We start from the raw sequence: 21,518 nt of genomic DNA, 5'->3' as shown, positions 1-21,518 counted from the left end.
TGCTCCCTCCCAGATTTCTTACACCGCCAGTTGTATTACACTCTATTTGAATCACACCTCTCCTATTGTATCACGGTTTGGGGTGGGGCAGCCAAAACTCGTATAAGTTCTGTATTCAAAGCACAAAAATATTGTCTCAGGGTACTGTTTGGCGATAGGGAGGCATACCTAGATAAATTTAAGACCTGTGCTCGTGCTCGACCGTTTGGCAACCAAAATCTGAACAAAAAATTTTTCTTGAAAGAGCACACGAAACCTTTGTTCAAGGAACACGGAATACTTGCCGTCCAAAACCTGTACACTTACCATTGTTTCCTTGAGCTCTATAAAATCATGAAATTCCGTGCTCCGATTTCCCTCCATGAAAATTTCACCTGCTCAAGTAGGAAACCCACCCTTATACTAAGCCAAGCAGACCCCCCTGACAACTTCAATAGCAGAATGACTCGTATTTGGAACGTAATTGTGCCTAAGCTTGGTATACGTGACTACTGTCTAAGTGTGGCCTGCCTGAAGTCTAGGATGAAGCAATCACTGCTCGTCAACCAGCATAACCATGCTGATCTTGATTGGACAAACAAAGATTTCGAATGCTCTAATCTAAATTTTGACATTAAGTCTACCCTAGGGTCCACACATCCAAAATGATTATCTTGAAATTGAAAATTAGCTGGGTGTGCATTTTCCTTTGTCTTACTAACGTGTGTGAGCGCAGTGTAGTGAGAAAGTGTTTTTAACAGATTTATTATTAGACTTAGGATTATGATTTTTAATATATTACATTGATATAAGATTTATTTTTGATAGGTACTTAATAAAGTTGATGAATTTCCCTCCCTATTAAAATTTTAAACCCATTTAGTGAAAATTGATAAACGAAGATCTAGATATTGATACATATTATAACCAACATTGCTTATATTCTGCCTTGTAAACAAAGAGCAAATCTTCTTAATGCCTTCTTCCTGTCCTAAAACTAAAACTTCATCCTATTAAAGTAAAGGCCAGTTGTTACCACAAGCTATTATACCGTCCCTCTCAAAAACATGCCTCAGCCTCCATCAAAAACAATTTTAGTTTTCAGTCCTTCTAGTTTCCAAAAATCTACCGAGCTAGTGTTCTGGTGTGCACAAAAGCCCCTAAGCCCGTGCATTCCTTGCCCCGCTAGCTGCCAGTCCTTGACAAACTTCCAATAGCAAAGATCAACTAGTCATTTACAAATTGAGCACTATACAATTTTAACTGTTTTAAATATTTGACTTTGTAAAATGAGCTAAAACATTGATTTATTAGTTTCATTGATTTATTAGTTTCATTGAGTATGATTTTTGGTAGAGTTTGGTGGTATTTGGGGCAGATTCGGGGTTTCAAACTGGTCATTGCTGTTAAGTGACTGATTTGAAGACTGAAGGATCCTGTTCGTTGTTAAACGCATGTCCAATCTTGTTCCTTCAACATCAAGAGAAGGTGTAGGTACAAAGCCCAACCCTTTTCCAAGTACACACACAGCCCCGGGTGGGACAGGTTCATTCACAAGGATGACAACACTTCCGTCCTTTATGAGTCTTTTGGCTTCTTTCTCAGTTCGTCTTCTGTTTATCTGCTGTCGGTTCTTAAAATTCACACGCTTCTTATTTCCCTCAATGAGTTGAAGAGTTTTTAATGTTTTTCTTGGCCACCTCTTCCACTCAGTTTCCTCTTGTTTAATTATAATTGTTTTTAATTATAATTGTATTAATTGTTTCAATTCAAATTGTTACTGTTTTACAACCTCCGATTACTTTAAAACATGTAATTATTTACTGGGCCGCGCTCAGCCTGTCATTCCGCCTAATCTCTATTAATGAACATAATAGCCTGGGTCTCCTTGATTGACGATGTCAATCCGTCGAGATCGTTGCTCTGCTTCGCAGAGCAACGATTCGATGCGAAGCAAGAATGCTAGTTCGCGCGGCGCGTCGAAGCGGCGAAGTCCTCCAAGGGGTCCCCAGGTAAGTAATTGCTCAAATTGGTTTTATTGTTCATGTTGATTTTGCTCTAACCAGAGCCCTTTCGCTTGCAGTAGCGCGCCACCACCGAAGTACGCGTAGACACATGGCTATGTGAAATGTTGATTCACGATGTCAATCCTTCGTTAACGGGTGATACTAGTAAAATATTTGTTCCAATTATTACGAGCACCGTCGAGGAGTCCAACTCGGCGCGCGTCCTGGTAGGTTGTAAACCTACAAATCCTTCGCAGCTCGGCAAGGCCCAGTAGTGCATTTTGCCGATCTACTGTGGTTGACATACGTTGCATGCCACTTTTCGCGCGCAAAGCGCGCGCCGCCGAATATTATCTCTGATATTGGGATACGAAACATGTATCAATACTGTGGTTGCGAGAAGATGCGCGGCGCGGCCCAGTAGTGTATCGTGCTACAAGTTTTATTGCACCAGTTGTTTTAATTGCTTCAATTTTTAAATGGATTTGAACTGGATTTGATCGATTGGAATTTGGATTACTGATCTGTAACAATTACAATTATAACATTATTTTTGTTAACCATTAATGATTAAAATGCTATATTGGCTAATTAAGTTAAATGCGACATTGTGTCACATAATTTGTGTTGTATCACGTCGTGACCCCCATTGTCGTTTCACTATAGTGTCTAGTGTTTGTACGATACAGGCGGGACATTGCTCTAACCAGAGCCCTCTCGCTTGCAGTAGCGCGCGACCGCAGTATGCGTCACGCAGTACGCATATATACACATGGCTTTGTAGCGCGATGCACTACTGGGTCGCGCGCGCGCATCCAATAATGCTTCTCGGTAGATCGGCGAGATGCACCACTGTGCCTCACCGAGCTGCGAAGGATTGACATCGTGAATCAACACATGGCTATGTGAAGGCGGGACATACAACGTATGACAAAACGTGTGATGCTCCAATTCTGGGACAAATAAAATTTAAGGGGAAATAATAAAGAGTAATTGTTGATTATTCGATCGGTTTTGTTGTGACATTATTCCATTTTATTTTATTTTATCTAAAAAACAATAATTGAATTCAACATCATCCAAGAAATACTAATAACTAGTCAATCACAATACATCAATAACAACAATTATTTTCACATTGTTCATTTGTCTACTAAATGCATATCAAACTGAATGCTGTTCAGTTTTCTTGCAAACATGATCATTTTCTGGATGAATTGCTACCGAGTTTTGTTTACATGACATTAATGAAGAAAAATTCGAAAATATTAACCATATAATTGAGTGAAGAAAATTACGAAAACTTGGAGCTGAAAAAATGTAAATGTAGAAGTTGGCCATTACATTGATCATTGTTATATAAGTAGTAATTCTCTTAAGTTGACTCTGAATATGTTCAGTCAGGTTCTCCTCCACATAGGGTTCCATCATTTCATACACTATCCATGGAATAGTAGAGATGCAGAAGATTGTTGCAGTGAGCACAACAGTAAAGATGCCTTGCCAGCGAATCGTGCCTCCTCTCCTTACTTTCTGTGATAGTCTTTTTGCCTTATGAAGAAACCGAAGGGTGAAAATTGTTGCCAGAATTATGATTATAGTTACCAAGCAGTAAAGAGAGCCAAGAATAAGACCTGTCACCTTACCTTTCTTGTAGTAGACATCATAAGTCTGATAGTTGAAAATAAAATTATGATTGTCATAATATGACTTAATGAAAACAATCAAGGGGTTCACAGCTGACAGTAACCAACAAAGTGTGCAGATCAAATGAGCCTTCTTTTTTGACCAAGTCTTGAATTTTAAAGGATAGCGCAAGATCAGGAGCTTACTTGTTGTCAGAACACAAATTAAAAGGGTGCTCATAGGGTAAGTTAAATATATGAAACCTTTAACAGTGTAGGCCAAGAATTCGCCCAGGATCCACTTATCTGCTATCATCGAGATTATTGTAGGAAGGACATAGGAAACGCTGAGGATCAAGTCACAAACTGCCATATGTTGAAGCACTACAATAATGACTTTGTGAAGTTTGAAGGCATCATACTTTGCCGAGGCAATCAATATGATGGTGTCTCCAAATAAAGCTGACATCAATATTGTTATGAGATAGCATATCCAAAAGTTCTTCTCCGTCTGATTCTGTATTCCATACAGAGTAATATTGTTGTTTGCAAACATGATACTTCAAAAGTTGAGGGTACCAGCAATTATCGAAATTCTAGAGAAATTGAACAAACGGCTCTTGACTGAACAAATGTGAAGAGTTTGATCAAAATAGGGTAGTATAGTATAGACTGACTATGTTTACAGTAGTAGTACTATGCTAATAGTACTATTCTATATTTTTCTTCCTGTTTGCTACTCAATCAGAATTTCTGCAAATATAAAATTCCATCCGTACACCACAAACCAGGTTTAGGTTCTGCAGAATTACCATGTTACACACTACATGTACCTACAAAAATGTGTATTATAGCAGAGTTATTGCAAGCTGAAGTGTACATTGTAACATCATTCAATTTTTTGAGTAAAAATGTGTTTTGCTCACCCTGATATTGATCTCATCCCAATATATGATTACAATATAAATGTTTGCTTTAATTAGGTTACCCCACCAAAAGAACAGGATTCTTATAGGAAGCATCCTGCAACACATTAGAAGCACCATTTTATATATCTAAATAATCGAATGTTTATTCCTGTTGCAAAATTATATAATTGAATTGAATTATCTGCAAATTGAAAATTTATTCATTAGGTCTTCAAAAATCTCATCCCTCTCCTCCTAGTTTAACAAAATGTTGAGAATAGAAGTTCCACCGCTGATGAAAAACATCCTGAAAGAGATAAACAAGGCAGTGCTAAAAGCGCAGTCTTCGTTTGAAGACCCAGACAAAATCATGACTCACGACGAAATAGTGGAGTTCCTGGCAGTGTACCTTAATACTATGTCGAGGTTAAGAGACAGCACTGGCGAGGTGAGTAATAATTAGCTGCCGATTGAGTTGCAACGAAATAGTTGTGAGAAACGAAATTGTTTCAACTTCATCAATTTTGAATATTGGAATGTCGAATGTGGTTGATGACTTGAACACAGATTTTATGATCGCTAAATCTAACACAGCGGTGAGGAATAGATTAGGTCCGAGCCTGTGTGCCTTACCAATGCCTATTAATATACACTGAACGTGTATACTGGGGCCTATTATGGACTAATTCAGCAGCCAATTTGAATATAAAGAAATACAGGTGTCACTTATAAATAAACGTATGGTTAGTAAGTCTAGATGATGTAATCCGAACCCCAAGAGCTTTGTCGTGGAGCATGTAGTTTTCGATCTAAGAACGTGCCTCTGTTAACTCTGAAGATAAAACTACATGTACACTTGTATAATATAGAGCAGCCAAAATTCTAAATATCACAGTACAAAAATACTTTCTTCGAGGTACATTCGGTCCCATGAATAATACAATGCACGGACCCCAATACACTGCACATCTTAATAACAAATTGAACACAATAAGGTACTAATATAATCCTTGCATGTGACTTCTAATTCATTCCTCCCAATTGTACTTTCTTGTATGCTGCGGTTGTTTCTAACGCAGTCGCAGCTTCCTGTAACAACAATTTAATTTAAATTTTTTATCATTACACTGTCACAGTCTTTACAAGACGTCTATTTCAGAACCCGCTTGAAATGACAGTCGATATTGAGGAATTTGAGGACCAAGGAGATTTTATTGATCTACATATCACAGAATCTGACTACACCAGTTCAACTAAACCTGATCCCACAATATCAAGTATAGCGAGCTTAACGAAGAGTGCAAACGCTAATTCTCAATCCAGCTTGGAAAGCCAAAAATCTGCTGAGAAATCTCAACTTGCTGAAAACAAACCAGTAGTTCAGCCAGAGAGCGATGGTACTGATCTTCCAGCAAGTGTCACTAGCTTACAACAGTCTCAGCCATCCCTAGAGAAGTCAGAAGAGAAACCATCAGATGTTCCTCTTCCGGAGAAGTCAGAAGAGGAACCTTTAAAAGAACCTCTTCCAGAGAAGTCAGAAGAAGTACCTTTAGAAGAACCTCTTCCAGAGAAGTCAGAAGAAGTACCTTCAGAAGAACCTCTTCCAGAGAAGTCCGAAGAGAAACCATCAGATGTTCCTCTTCCAGAGAAGTCAGAAGAGGAACCGTTAAAAGAACCTCTTCCAGAGAAGTCAGAAGAAGTACCTTCAGAAGAACCAATTCCAGAGAAGTCAGAAGAGGAGCCATCAGACGCTTAATCTGGGGACCTGTTGCAGGATCTATCTCGATTCTCCATAAATCTATTTCACCTCTAGAACCGATCGTTTGAGAATCTGTTATCTAGAATTTAAGAGAAAACATAATGATATGGAGAATTTAACCAATTCAAGAATATTTGTGCTGAAAAAAGGCACGTAATCTTTTTATTCATTTTTGAATTAATTTGCTGTTATCATATGGATTTATAGGACTTGTCTCTATATAAGAAAGTTCTTGGAATTGATTTATTTTGTCGTTATTTTAATATGGCTAAATGTGATGCTTTTCATTATTTATTTCGTGTGCGTTCTAATATTTATTTTTTCACCTGGACTGCGGCTTTGACATCAGCAAATTTTGTTGTTCATAATATTGGTTCATGATATAAGTGAGGTATAAACGATGTATTTTATTTCATTCCAATTTTTGATGTATTTCTGATGCATATTTTCTCGTTAAATTATACTTGTAAATAAAATTGTCGTTTTGACAGAAGTTTTGAAATCTATTTCTAGTGAAATGTAATTTATAATATTTTTATGTTACAATAAAACCAACTGTATTTTCACGGGTAGAGTGGATTTATTTGTGAAGAAACAGCTACCATCGCAGTTCGTGCGACTAAACCATGCTTTTATCTTGCACTGATCTCAGATCGGGACAAATGTTCACGTATAATGCATAATGTTAGCATATTGACAAGTTACTAGTGACAGGACCTATTAGCAACCCAGCACCTGACACCTCACACTTTCTTAGACTAATTATGTAATTATATAATTACTTATTACTGATGAGTACTGAGGATTGGGAGCAACGGTTCGAGGCTGTTGTCAGGGAGACGGAGAGAAACTTGGCTAAAGTTAAGGGTACACTCCAACAAACACCAACTAAATATAAAGGTAAGTTGCTTTCTTACCTATTGTAGTATTAATTGCATAATAAGACAAATTGTAAAACTGATATTCATTAACAGGTCTTGTAACGAAATGAGATATCAGTAAAGAAAATAGATAAGGCATGCTTTCGAGCGATCTCAATTTATCCTGTTTGATAGTTTAATGACCATATAATGATCACGTGACCACCTGCACCCCAACAGCTACAGAAAACAAACCACCAGAACGGAACATTCTTCTAGAACTTTCCTCGCCCTACAAACCCACAAACAGTACTCCCTACAAATTGTCCTCAAACTCTACAAACTACAGAACACCTACTCGTAATACTGCTAACCACTCACTCTCTGGGTACAGTAGAGAGAATGGGAGCGGAGGAGGAAAGGCTGTCAAGTTTTCCAGCCCTTCTATTGATGCTGGCTGTCACAAAGAGGTAAGGACAAAATAACTAACATTAGATTTAGGCAAGAATCTATCGGTTTTATTTTTAGGCGACGTTTCTTAATACTTTAATAGATTTAAATTGTCAGACAGATAAATTGTGTCGACTGTCGATGAGATTAATTCTTATACTCTGATATTGTACTTGATATCCAATTGTACTTGATATTTTTACAGTTGTGGCAGCAGGAAAGCGAGATTCTGACCCTTAGAAAACAGATCGGATTACTCCAGCAATCCAACGTTCACTACGAGCAAGAAACTAAGCTGCTGAAATCACAAGTTCAGTCCCTGAAAAATAAGCAGACCGCTTCGCCTGTCTCCGGTCGAGATGTGGGGAGGGAGTTTGATAAGGTTCATCATCAGAATTTTAAAATTGCTGTCAATTACTGATTTGAGTTTTTAGTGTAAATCAATGTTTACTAACTTTCCTGATTTAAAAAATGAACGCGTTAAAAACTTGGGGATCTGGAAATATAAATATAAATGGTATTATTTTTTATTCTCTGACACTGTTTCAGTTCAAAAACGAAGTGATGGCAGAATTGAGACGTGTTAAACAAGATGCTGGAAACTCCACAGGCTCTGGTGGATATATTGAGAAGGAGCTGTCATCTATAAGAAAAGACGTGGATAACGGGTAAGTCTCGTAATATATTATATTGTTGTTACTTTGTTATTTCGTAGATTTAGCAAGATTGATATCCTTGACGCAAGGCATCAATCAAATTCGGTGATCGTCTTCCCTGTTTATTTTATATCGTGAGACCAAATTGTGTTAATTAAAACTTGGAGCACTGAACATTATCAGTTTGTGACAGCATTTCAAGTGATCACAAACCAAAATAGGAATGAACACATTATTACAGTCAGAGACGACGAGGATGTTCCTGATGTATTTAACAAATTATTCTTAGTTTCCAGTATTAAGTGTTCGTATAAAGTGTTTAAGGGATGTAAATCAAATTTGGCTCAGCAAAAAAGCCCTCAAATGATTAGTTCATAACAAAAATTGTTTGATCTTGTGCAGACAACGTTTATAACATAAAGAAATTAAAATAAGTTGTAGTTAGTCAAGATGAAAACTTAATATTAAACCGCTTTGGCATCTAAATGGACACAGTTTCGTTTATCTTTAATCAGTTAATTTCATGCAGAATTATTAATTCTTTGCCCCATAATATGAGTGGAGTATCAAATACTATATTTCCAATTTGAAACTTTGGCAGACCCAATTTCGGAATCATACACATTTTCAATTGAATAGCATCTGTTTACCAATAGCCCAATCCAAGTATAGACAAGACAACCAGTTCCAGCAATGAGAATAATGAGGAGAAGAAGATGAAGTGCAAACTTTTCTGAATTTTTTTCAAATATTTTGGGTGTTGTCGATTGCTCGGCTGCGGAGTTTTCAGTTTGTGTTGGAGATGTGTGCTGCTCTAAGACTGGACCTCCAGATGTTGTGTTCTTTTCTACATCCCTCCCTGGTTTTGCGGTCCAGTTTGTCGGTGTTTTGGCATCCATTGTGGGATTTTGTAAGTTTTTGGTTGACTCACTTACTTCTCTAAGATGTGAATTCGGGTCTTCCGAATTGTTGTCTGAATTATTCGTTGTTAGAGGCGGTGATATGGTCGTATGAAATGATGCTGTCGTATAAAACCGGAACCGAGTTTGTACTTGTACCAGTATTATTACACATAGCAATCTTTTGAATAAGATCGAGCTTTTCATGGTGTTATTGCTACAAATTCGCACAAACTATAAACGGTTGATTGAGAAATGAGGTAATATAGTACTTGAGAAATGAGACGATACAGTTTCTTTGTCTTAATTTTCACGTGTCACGTATAAACAGTGTTCAACAGACACAAGGTAAACTGTGGATTCCACAGTTTACCTTGACACAAAAGAATAAGTCTCCGTGACTTGCAAGAAAATCATATGACTAGCCGCTGGCTGGCAGCCAAGAAAACCTGGTACCAACTTTTATCCGGCTGTAAATAACACAATAGAGTGATTGTTTGGTGTTATACTCCATCATTATTGTCCCATTACTATCAATGTAATATATGGTTTAAACTGTCAGCTGATATACTTATGATGTTATATGAAGTAATCTTTGTTAAAGTTTATTGTCTATTGGGAGCCTGTCACAACATACTGTCACATCACATATCTGATACCGTAAGTGATGTAGCTCAATAAGATGAAGCTAGAAAGACATGCCTTTGGATAACCGTTTTTAACGGGTGACAGCATTCATTTTGTCATTTGGCGACTGATGAGTGCAATATAAGTGTCAAACGAGTAGAGTTATGATCGCAATTTGATTCGTTTTTAAATTGCATTTCATATTGTGATTATGCTTGTAAGGCATTTAAAGCATAAGACTGACACCGATGTATGAGTATTGCTGAAAGCACAGTGTAAGGCCTACACGGACCGCCTCTAACTAGCCAATCCCTGTTTACATGCCGTGTAGCAGGGGACTAGAAAGAGCTAAACTAGTAAGCGGGGCATAGCCAATACACTATATGTTAATATGACGTTACAGCAAAATAAGCAGAAAGTGACTCCTTGTATTAGTATTCCAATTTAATGGTCATATCATGGTTCAAATTGTTCCGTTTTGAGTGTACATTATATGTTTGTTGGTTAGTAATCAGCGTAAACTATGTTCTTTCCATTTCAGGAAGCTAAGACAGGCAGAAGATTTCCAAGAAGTAAAGAATGATCTGGAGAAACTGAGAAGTAGGCTAGGTATGTTAACTCGTATGTTTCCCTACTACCACCATATCTCTTTCATGTTAGTGAAATGTTGTTATTTGAACAGGTTCCCTATTTCCAATTAGCATGTAATTAATTGTATTGACGGGACTGATATCCAATATCCGTGACACATTTCGTTTCAGTGCAAGTAGAGTTAGAAGTAAAGTCAGCAATCTCGGACAGTAAGGAATGTTTACGGAAATGTCAGCGGATCAACAGCGAGGCTTCTCATTTCTCAGAGACAATACGTCTTCAGAGCAGATCAACCAGCGCTCAATTACAGTCATTAAATGATAATTGCGCTCATTTACCCATTCTCAAGTTCGTAATTAAAGGATGCAGGGTACCTTGCCCCTTAATAATGGATATTTAAACTGTTGTATAATGTATTGCATTGCGGAAGTCTGAAATTGTAGACCTTTTATCCTGCAAAACAGGGCACAATTAGCGGTCACATTTTAAGCTTTCTCTTTTGCCGCGCGCATTGACAAAAGTATAACTAAAGTTGAAATGTTAGCAGTAAGTGAAACATAAAGAAATTGCGCACAGCATGCACTATGTCATGTGGGTTTGTCACGTTCCTGTTTTCAGGTCCTCTGTTTGTGATTTAGAGGGTCGACTATCTTCACTTGAGGGTAGTGTGAGTCGTGGTACACCTTTTAGGAACGAATCAGCCACCCCGGGCAGTGAGTTTAATCTTTTCTATTTCTGACCCTGATTTTAAGTCCGTGCGAAACTGTGGCAGCGTTGCCAGTCAAGCTGCATTTTAGCAAGCAAAGTTAGCATGGAAAGCAATTTAGAAATTTGCTGGAAATTTCGTGCATAAGTACGCTTATAATATGGATTGTGATCCTGTTGCTAAATCTTTAAAGCTGCCAGCTGAGCATTTTCTATCTTTGCAAATTTCAGGTTTGAGAGGCAGTTCCGCAACTAGAGGGTCTAGTTACACGGCAGACTATAAATCGCGTCAGAAAACTGGCAAAAATAATACGAAAGGACTTCTTGATGAACTAGACATATCTTTTGGTGAGCTTCGAAGAATTATCTGTTTCGTAGATTAGCCGAAAATGAAATGTTTCTAACTTAAAATTTATTTCCCCCACAGCCACAGCTGTAATACTTACCTTTTCAGAGGATCTGAGCTTGCTGTCAGATGACATTGACGATGACATTGACGATGATGACGACATATCTCTGGATAAAAGTCTGGACATTTCTAAAATGTCAGACACAAGCACCTACAAAGATAACAAGAGTAGAGATCATAACCACAGTTAGTTTTCCTTGGAATCGCTTGTTTTACACATTTAAATGTGACATATTATCATAGCTGTAATAGGTAAATTTATTTTGGTGATCAATCTAATAACTGTTCATGACTCATCAATAACCTGGTCTAAATTTTACACTTAATCATGTTCACTAACCGACTACAATTTTACAGGTTACACTGAGTCAGTGTCAGTGGGAGGAGAAACTCTATCAATGGCCGGTGAGCTGATCTCCGGCATGTCAGATATCTTATCAGACGAGGACATTTCATAGCACCAGCCCTGGGGCGTGCCCTCTTGTTATACAACTGCTCACTTATTAAAGTATTAAACGAGGAAGGGGATATCCTGAAGCAACAATGTCCCTGTCATTGGAATTAGCTGCTAATCAGATGAACCCATCGAAGTTTATTACTTCTGTGCATGTCGCAGTTATATCTATTTATGTGTATAATCTGGTCTATACATCTTTAATGGCTCACCGCGTGAGTCACTCACAGTTTTATACACCTTGGATGATTCAAGGAACGACTACATTTATCTGGGGCTTCCCCACCCGTACATTATCAAGAAGGAATCGGATTCAAGCTTAAATAATCAGTTAAGGGAGCAATCGACAATCGACATAATATGAAAATAATAGATTCATTGCAATTATTTGTGGTCATTCTAAAATTCACACGATATAAATTATAACATTTCTTCTCAATCTTATATAACAAGTGTAAGGTTTCCAATTTATATTTACAAAATCTGACGAAATACAAGGGTGCAATTATAAAGAAATATTATTATCTTTTCCCTTTATCTTATGTAAATATACAAATTTGTAAGTTTTGTAGTTTTATAGCCGATAAAGTTTCAGTGTAACAGATTTTGTTGATTATGTGCATTCAATATATCCTTTTTTGGCTGATTCTGGTATGAAACTCTTGATTTAAAGTTAACTTTATCTGATAATTGTGTCTTGTTTTTGCTTTCGTCATCTTGCTGAGAATCGTTACGAAATTCTTGATGTGAACTTTCCTGAAAATTGGTCTATTTAATTGACGATCGATCATAATTGTTCATCTGCGAACGAATATCTAAATTTATCATTTTCAATTCACGTAGTTAATTGATAATGAAGAATTTGTTGACGGTGCATAAAGACCATCTCACCTGGAATTATTCTCCCAGTAACAGGTATACTTTCATAACAAATTGAAAACATTTGCACAACAGCTGTAATAGCACAGTTGATGTTGGACTGTTGACGCGCAATACGATATAACGATAAGTGATAACTCACGAGCTAATTTAAACTAACAAAACATTGGAAAGGGCATTAACCTCAAGTTCGGAAAACTCCTCCCGATCACTAATGTTATCCATACAGTACACACAACTACCGTCAGTAACCGTGCACTGGTGTTGGGAGCACAGCATCCTCTGGAGTTTGGGGACTGAGTGCTCGTAGAAGGTCCTCAGTATCTCATCACCTGGTCTTGGCTGGAGATCTGCGTGATTATTGAGCCAGGGATCATATTAGAGTATTAGGGTCGTAAAGATATGACATGGTCATTAGGAGCTAATATAAGAGTCATAAAGTCAGATGTGATTGTAGAGTCCAGCACTCTTTTTAATCACCTGAATAGGTTTCACTGGTGAGGCTGTGAAAGTCGCTGTTTGAGCTGTGCACATGACTTGTTGAGCTGTGATATTCTGTCCCTCGACTCTCTGCTCCCTGCTGAAGAAAAATAGATGACGGTTTGTATTGTCTTTTATATTAATCTAGTCACCAATTTCTATCAAACATTTCAAATAAAAAGTCGAGTCTGAGCGAAATAGTTCTACAGGTGATAAAGAAGTATACTAACCATAGATAAAGCATTGTTTCTGGTGTTCTGCGGGGTGGCTGGTTTAGGAGCATTCCCTCCTGCTCTACTGTTAGCGGTGGTACTAGGGTTACCATGGTTACCAGGTGTGTTGCTAGTGCTACCATAAGAGGGTGGTGGTTCGTACTCTGGAGGTTGTCGGGAAGCGGAAGAGTTTCTGTGGTCTCTTGTCAGTGTGCTGCCTGAATTATAAATAACAGTTTAGCATGAATCACCCGAAAACAATTTTATTCCTTTGTTTGGATTCAAAACGGCCGGCCACTAAAATCAAGAGGCTGGCTACTAAAAGTTTGAACCTATCACTGACCGTAGTCGTAGTAGTACCAGGAATTATCAGACGGGAGATTACCAGCGACTCTCTGGGACTGGTATTCACTGTACTCCTCTTGGATGCACTGGTACAGGGACAATAACAGCAGGGCCGCTATAACTGACCCGCAGATCCCCAATAGAATCCTGGAACATCTTACTGTTAGGTCAGTTATTTGTTTATTTGAGGGGTGACAAGGTTTGCAGCGACTAGCTTTTACTAGCTGAACGGACAGTCTTTGGTGAAAGGTACTGGTAATAGTAGTGTTGATTTCGATTGGCCGCCAGTCGTTGCACCCCTTTTATCAAATTTTAGCAGTTGCTCACGAATGCTTCTAAAAGAGCATACAAATCAGACATAATCATTACCAAACAAAGACAGGTGTCTTGAAGCAGCAAGCGTGTCTGGACCGATCAGGACAACACACGCTTCCTTTAGGGCAGCACTTCACATCATCCTTAGCCTTGTCCCAACAACAGGACTCCTTGGCTTTACAACAGTGGTTGGAAGTGCCGTGGTAGCAGCAGGTGCCGTCTCGGGGGCAGCACACTCCCGAGTTGATGTGAGGGTTGCAGCACTTGAACACTGTCCCCGGAAATGCGGGACATCTGAGGAGGGTGGTCGTGAGAAAGGGGTATGTCTAATACTGTTTGATTGTTTCTGTGGAGTCTGGTTTTGACCAATGCAAGGAGAGAAAGTCTAGCTGTTGTATGCTGATTCAACTGTCATGTCTTTTATGTCTGTTAATATCGCGTCTGCTCTGAGGGTCTTGTCTAAGTATGTGATAGTCCCGACCCGCATTGCTGCCTCAAGACACCAGTCACACTACAAATTACCATATCCAGAAGGGAGTGATCCAGCAGCACCCAGATCTCCTACCCATCCTGCCTACACCACAGCATCTGAAGCCGGGGGGACAGCACGACACCCCTCTGTAATGGTACCCCCAGCAACACTTGTCCAGGGGTCCACAGCATGCGGTCCAGCTATGGTGGTAACAGCACTGGGCTGAAGCCTGGCAGCACTTGTTACCCCAGAAGCTCTGCGTGTTGCAGCACTGGTCCGTCTCGTTACATCTGTAACCGTGTCAGTGCAGTCACGTGTCATGTAATGAGTCACGTGGGTGTGGTCACATTATAAAGTTATTACTATATGTTTAGGTCAATTCATAATATATTGAATAAAGATTGTAGATAAATATAAGTTAAAATGTACAGATATGGGAATATTATTAAGTTGTAAACTCACGTTCCCTTGTTACATTTGTATCCAGCAGCCTGAAAATAAAAATCAGTAACAAATAGAAAACAAATTTTCAATTTTCAATACTGAATACGAGTCCATGCAACAATTACTAAAACTTTACATAGTTGCATACCTGAAAGATAAGGAGAGATAAAACTACAGTAAGCAGCCCATTTTGCATATCAGTTCAGCTTTTTCTTCAGTTCTTGTTCAGATCTTTTCCACCTCTTCTCTACGTGCGAGACGTTCTTTGTTTCACATCGTAGTTTTAACTCATCTAACTAAATACGCGTTATATGGTCAATTAGATTTGTTTGTTATGTTTTGATTTAATGTTCTTGGGTCGATAATATACGATTCCGTTTCAGGGTTTCGGGTGCAAATTATAAAGAGATATACTATCATTGATAATATCAAGATACAAATAGGCAGATTAACAGACAGTATGAAGTAAAACACGTCATATCAGTGGTAAGTAAAATTTTAAATACCCTCCCTTAAATTCCCAAGCTCTGAAGTTATTTTATCTCAGCTTCATTAACTTAGTAAAGTCACGTCTGAGAATAACCCCGCGACCCACATGTCCCTATTTAACATGTTTATGGTATTTTTCCTTGTCTTCATGTGTGTTTGTCTGTGCATCTGTTTGTGTGTCTGTCTGTCTGTCCGTTTGAACTAGATTTTGTAGTCGAGGTACTTTTGTGACTCCCTTCTTACCGTTCAACTCGTAAACAATCTTGGATAAAATTTAATGAATTAAAGTGTCTGGACATATAATTATGAATAACTACTCACAAAATATCAGAAACAGCCACACAAAGAGTGAACAGTCAATCTACTTACTATAGTTAAAGTAAGTCAATCTAAACATAAAAAGTCACAGAAGGTCACGTGACCTTCTGTACGTGACGTCACGTACCGAGTTCCCCTGTCTAATTTCCTCCTCGTCCTCCCAAGAGCTGCAGTGAAATGAACTGTCACTATCACTACAGATAGCCTCGCCAGCTATCCCACTGTCTAGTGTCAACTGTGATGTCGTACTGAAGTTAGACTGAAGTTAGACTGTCAATAAAACTGCTAATCTGTGCTCAGTCAAGTCAGTTAGATATTTGTTAGATTACGGTGCACTCGATGGCTACGATGCAATTGAGTAAAATGATTCAAAATCATATCGATTTGATTCCATTTTTAAGGTGATACCGAAATTATTTCAACATTTTCAACCACTAATATACTATAGTTGTGTAGTTGTGTAGACAAAACACTACAGAACCCATAGATCTACCCTCGAGAAATAAACAGACCTTTAACTATGGTAAATCTGGTCATTGTAAATCTCCATTGTTAGATTGCATATAGATTGAGCATTGAAGATTCTCGGATCATCAAAAATGTTTAAGATTCTCGGAGCTTCTGTTGACCTGACCACGTTTAAATTTGCAGCAACAGGCCACGTACAAATCACGCATTTACAATTCTGGGAAATATGTTACAGAATCGCGTGTTGACTGTATTTTGATTCTTGATAGATTTCATTATGAGCGTATTATTAACTTGGCCGTCTGATTCGCTATTTTAATCCTCCATAAGATAATTACAGGTTATTTAATTGAGTAAGTAGCTATGAACTAGTTCTCTAGATTTTGTTTTATTCGGTGGCATCATTCCTGTTTCGATTTCAATGAAATTGTTAAAACGTAAATAATAAACATAATATATATATATTTATCTGCATTTATTTTAGTGTTTGACGATGGATGTTAATGACAAGGTTATTGAAGCTGACACTGAAATTGCAGCAGAAACCCAGCAGCAAAATGACACGGCAGTCTTAGAACTCACTAACTCTTTGATAGAGGACCAAGAAAATGACACCTCAAAATCTCACATCCTTTGGACCTGCATTTTCTGCAAGAACCCCAGCAGCTGTAAACCCACCATAGAGCCATGTTGGTGTTCTCAAACTAAAGGTCTTGTTCATCCCCCTGTCTGATCAACTGGATGAACACCTACTACAAGGGAAGATGTCCGAGATGTTCGTTCCTGTTCCGGGTTACAACTGTGGAGCTACCACGGAATTTGTGGGAAGCCGATCCTATGTTGAAGCTTAAGAAGACAAAGTACATCGTGATAGTGACATTGAATTTGATTATGACGGTTGTATGTTTCGTCTCCATAAGTCATCTTCTTCACGCTGAAACAGATGAGAAAACACCAGCGAGGGCTGCCGTGGCAGTTACTATAGTGGTTGTGTATGTATTTTATTTCTTTTGCCAATCCGGATTCTACGTGAGGATTTACGAAAGGCTGAGTATTTACAACAACAAGGTGGTTGAGGTTTATGATAGGTGGAATTTGAGGAGTGAGAGGAGTGTTACTGTTAGGAAACATAATCTGTCTAGTTACATCGATAATTCTGAATTGTAGAACTTTCTAGCGTGTACGGCTCAGTATTGACAGTAGATTGGGCAGTTTTAACTTAGTCAAACTTCGTACAAAATTTCTTACACATGCCCGTCATTGTATTGATATGAATAACTTTGGTTCCTGTCGGCAATTACACCGGTAAAGGAGTCAGTTGTAACTTGAGTAAACCTCACCCCGGACAGTTATCTGTAGTCTAATACAATGAATAAATGGCTTATTTGTCTAGATTATAGGCGCTGGATTATTGTCATCAGGCGATCTTATAGGTTAAGCAACATGGGATTTCTGTCACTAATGAGAAATTTACTGCCACAAGTTATTGTTAGCCTAAACGATGATTTACAGTCCGCCCAGAAAAATGTGGGAGGAGCCAAATGGAGACAGGTACCTTCCTACCATTATGGAAATTGAATTCTATATCAAGATGGTTCGATTTAAAACAAAGTCGTTTGAAGTTCAATTCGAACGTTTGAAATATAATTCATAGTTGAAAGGCGTTCAAAAATTATTTCAAAATGTATTAAAAACCGAGCAAGTTTTATTTGTGCATGGTATAAAGTGTATTGTGTATAGTTACCAATGTAATAAAATGTTTACAAAGAATATTAACGTATAATAAAGATTAAAAGTTAGAAGTAGAACAGTAAAAGAAATTAAAAGAGTAACCCAGATACCAGAGGAATGTAACCTAATTCAACAGTTTAGGAAGTGTGAACTGTGAAGGAATGTGCATTATTTATTCATAAACTAATAACCGAACCCTATCAAAGAGGAAGAGAATAACGTGCCAATGTCAGAGAATGAATACCCGTTTAGGGCGGTGATCGAATGTCAGAATGTCTATCGTGTACGTGCAATGAAAGACCTATAAACAGGATAAAAGTGACTCCCTCCAAACTAAACAATGCTACACAGATTTTAGGATCGTTTGATAGAGTACAAATACCTACCTTGTTCATATAAATACCTTGTTCCACTGTTGACCCAGTCCTAGTGTCATAATTTAATTAAATTTCACACCATATATATATATAATAATCACATTTTCCTACTCGTTAATCGTTATTTCATTACACTTTTGAATGTAATGATTTAACGAATCGGAAAATCAATGATTTAGTACTATCGCACAAATCTTCATAAAAATACCACACAATTAGTTTGGGTTCCCGATACACATACCTTTCAATTTTGATGTTAGATATTGAATTTAGAGAACTCGGTAAATGAATATTATGACTTTCACTCACCCAGTAAAATAAGTTGAAGTGCTTTGTTCTTCTTCTCCAGATTTATCACCGTCTCTAGAATTTCTACTCCTCCTTTTTAGTTTTCTTGTCAAGTACCTGTCCCACATGTTCCCTAACGGAGACACCAGCCCTGCCTCCTCACGTGTATCACGTGTGTCGCGCGACTCCTCATATGTGTCGCGTGACACATCATGTGACTCATTCAGCGACACTGACATCTCCAAATCAGTTCCCTCCGTATCAGTCCTGGAGGTCTCAGCATCAGCCAACACCCCACTCAAATCTGACTGATCGAGACTGTCTGTCGCTTCATGTTGTTGTGTCTCACCCCGCTGTACCCCACCTCCACCCTGGTTAGATGTGGTCCTGTTGGGGGTGACTGACTGGTCGTAGTTGGGAGGTGGGGTGGTGTAGGAGGGTGGAGGGGTGGTGTAACCACGTGGTTCGTTGTACAAGTCGTTACTGTTGTAGTTACTATACGTCCCGTAGTCGTGTGGGTTGTCGTGGTAAGCGTTCCCTAATAAGGGTGGAATTTGATAGAATTATTCATATGTGAGGTCAGTGGCGTAACAAAGGGCCCTGCTGACCCCGCTGTGCAGGGGGGCGCCGTCTTAGGGGGGCGCCAAATCGTCGTTTGAATGTGGGACAATTTCGAAAACTTAACTAAAGTACTAGCAAAACTGTGCGTTTTGCTCTAGATACACACTTTTTTAGAGATTTTACCGGCGTATCCTCTAAAATCACCTAATTTGTTCAATTTTAGGGAGGGGCGCCAACAGGGGGGCGCCAACAGGCAACGTTACGCCATTGTGTGAGGTCAAATCATAATAATAAACCCCAGGGCTAAGTAATACGGGTATTTATCTTAAATCACACACGACTCACCATAGCTATCTCGATTACTTGGCGTCCTGTTAGCCTGTTCCTCCACCATACACTCAACAAGTGACAGCAGTAACATCAGCAAGATAGACGAGAGAGATATTCCCATAATAATCCACAACCACACTGGTACTTTGTAGCAGCACGCATTACGGAGCCCTCCGTACCGACCCGCTCCGCAACATCTGACCGGTTAAGTGGCTAATTAGATAATTAGCTAATTAACTAATTAACTAATTAACTAATTAACTAATTAACTAATTAATTAATTAATTAATTAACTAATTAACTAATTAATTAATTAATTAATTAACTAATTAACTATTGAATAAGTTGTTCAAGGCTCATCGAATGTAATATGCAATGACCAAGCGATCATTGATTTAATGCATGGCAAAAAACGAGTAAAAGCCCAAATTTGGATGGAGTGGCCCGTCTCTTTTACTCTTTTAGGTGGTTTTTTTTTTCAACATTGACTTTTCACACTTAAGTGTGAAACTTGAATATAAAGTCATATGAAGAAAACAGAAGCTTTAAAATAAAAGTAAGGTTAATATATTTTATAAAATGAAATAAAACGAGGATTGGATGAATGTTTTAGATGACATGGAAAAGTTTGAAAACATTTGCGATAAGCTGCAGTGGTCATATCATTGGTCATATCATTGATATTGCCAAATATAAACAAATATAAAAGCCAGAAAGCCGTTGCCTCGACTACCACGTCAAATTCGATAGCTAACAACAAAATAGCCGTTGTATTTCTGGCGGGTAGAATTTGATTATGACATCAACGTACAATATTACATGCTTCTGAAAATGTGCACTCTGGTCCCTCTCTCCCTTGCCAAGAAATAAGATGGAAGCACCTGTATCTAGAGGGGCAGCAAGCAACCCCCCGGTATTTGTGGTTAGCGCAGCAGGAGTCTAGAGGACCACAACACTTGGCCCGGGGACCGTTGGCGCAGCACGTGCTGGTTTGGGGACAGCAGATGTTGAAGAAGCTCCGAGTGTTGCAGCATTGGTCAGTTCCCGAACACCTGGTGATGAGATTAAAGGTGATTCTTCAAGTGGTGGTCGGTGGGTGGTGTGATCCTCAATGGTGGTCTGTTTGTGGTTTTGTGTTGATTATAGTGAGCATACTTGTTTAATATCAGGTCGGTTTATGGTAGTATTTCTGATGCATTGTGACGATTAAATCTATATAATTCAAATGTTCAGGGTAGCACCTGAGGGTGGTGATTTTAAAAACTCTGATTAAGACAGTCACCAAAATGACATAACTCTGAGTGGTGGTCTGGCTGGTTGTGGTGAGTGGCTTCGTGTAGATCTGTAACCATACTTGCTGAATGTCGGATGAGTTTGTGGTTGTGTCTCCAGCGCAGTGTGTTGAACAATGGTATATCAGGTATGAAGATCGAGATAATTACATTTTGAACCGTCAGAATCTTTCTAGCATCTGTGTTTTCAGTTTAACACATTATATGCATCTCTGCATAAAGAAAATGGTTAAGGTTGGTAAGGAAATTTCTTTAATTAAACTAAACTGCAGATCATTACGGAAAATAAACAAAAAAATCCTTCAGATTTGAACTTACTCCTTTTGCTCATTGCACCTATAAGACTTGCCGGAACGGATACACAAAATTAATGATAGCAGCACAACTAGCCATCTCATATCATAGTTCAGCTGAAGATTTCAACCAAACCCCGGCCGACAAAACTAGCGGAAATCTATAATCTTGGGGAGAAAATCAGAAGATTTTAAACGCTAACTTTTCAGATAAGAAAAGAAAATAAAGATAACAATTAACGACCCCGAACAAAATTAAATGCAATCACTATGTGACTTCATCTGAGTGTACACAT

The 21,518-nt window shown here is 38.4% G+C and overlaps 6 protein-coding genes across 11 annotated transcripts in view; 3 read left to right on the top strand and 3 right to left on the bottom strand.

The window, feature by feature from the left end:
• LOC134816502 (cell surface glycoprotein 1-like) overlaps positions 1–6,844 on the top strand; it is a 79,089-nt gene extending 72,245 nt beyond the window's left edge. The window contains exons 2-4 of one of the 2 annotated variants that reach the window (XM_063825366.1): positions 4,781–4,966; positions 5,678–6,217; positions 6,257–6,830. In XM_063825366.1, coding sequence (XP_063681436.1) covers positions 4,787–4,966; positions 5,678–6,217; positions 6,257–6,274 — 738 coding nt within the window. In that variant the 5' untranslated portion in view covers positions 4,781–4,786 and the 3' untranslated portion in view covers positions 6,275–6,830. Of the gene's footprint in view, positions 1–4,780; positions 4,967–5,677 lie in introns of both variants that reach the window. The other variant, XM_063825365.1, reaches the window with a different exon arrangement.
• Positions 1–21,518, top strand: part of LOC134816726 (arginine and glutamate-rich protein 1-A-like) — a 1,122,901-nt gene that overhangs the window by 417,482 nt on the left and 683,901 nt on the right. The window lies entirely within an intron of this gene.
• LOC134816498 (cilia- and flagella-associated protein 57-like) overlaps positions 1–21,518 on the bottom strand; it is a 70,190-nt gene that overhangs the window by 18,543 nt on the left and 30,129 nt on the right. The window lies entirely within an intron of this gene.
• Positions 7,029–12,616, top strand: LOC134816457 (uncharacterized). The gene is made up of 10 exons (XM_063825307.1): positions 7,029–7,177; positions 7,378–7,607; positions 7,793–7,969; positions 8,137–8,255; positions 10,311–10,378; positions 10,531–10,708; positions 10,979–11,073; positions 11,297–11,413; positions 11,520–11,660; positions 11,832–12,616. The coding sequence occupies exons 1-10, from the start codon at positions 7,069–7,071 to the stop codon at positions 11,930–11,932; spliced, it is 1,335 nt and encodes a 444-aa protein (XP_063681377.1). The 5' UTR covers positions 7,029–7,068; the 3' UTR covers positions 11,933–12,616.
• Positions 12,272–15,378, bottom strand: LOC134816458 (uncharacterized). 2 transcript variants are annotated; one of them, XM_063825308.1, is made up of 8 exons: positions 15,224–15,378; positions 15,094–15,122; positions 14,214–14,453; positions 13,843–13,991; positions 13,518–13,717; positions 13,288–13,387; positions 12,991–13,157; positions 12,272–12,684 (listed from the first exon to the last, which is right to left on the bottom strand). In XM_063825308.1, exons 1-8 carry the CDS (start codon positions 15,269–15,271, stop codon positions 12,520–12,522), a joined length of 1,098 nt encoding a protein of 365 aa, XP_063681378.1. In that variant the 5' UTR covers positions 15,272–15,378; the 3' UTR covers positions 12,272–12,519. The 2 variants fall into 2 exon arrangements, with proteins under 2 accessions (XP_063681378.1, XP_063681379.1); XM_063825309.1 differs by having other exon boundaries at positions 13,288–13,384; positions 15,224–15,377.
• LOC134817352 (uncharacterized) lies at positions 15,677–21,499 on the bottom strand. The gene is made up of 6 exons (XM_063826488.1): positions 21,248–21,499; positions 20,519–20,689; positions 19,653–19,834; positions 18,768–19,284; positions 16,010–16,130; positions 15,677–15,826 (listed from the first exon to the last, which is right to left on the bottom strand). Exons 1-6 carry the CDS (start codon positions 21,325–21,327, stop codon positions 15,677–15,679), a joined length of 1,221 nt encoding a protein of 406 aa, XP_063682558.1. The 5' UTR covers positions 21,328–21,499.

This window comes from Bolinopsis microptera, chromosome 6 (genome assembly GCF_026151205.1).
Source record: "Bolinopsis microptera isolate Bmic1 chromosome 6, MBARI_Bmic_1.0, whole genome shotgun sequence".
Taxonomy (NCBI): Eukaryota; Metazoa; Ctenophora; class Tentaculata; order Lobata; family Bolinopsidae; genus Bolinopsis; species Bolinopsis microptera.
Note: the sequence above shows the minus strand (reverse complement) of the source record. Positions and strands in the feature narration are given on the sequence as shown.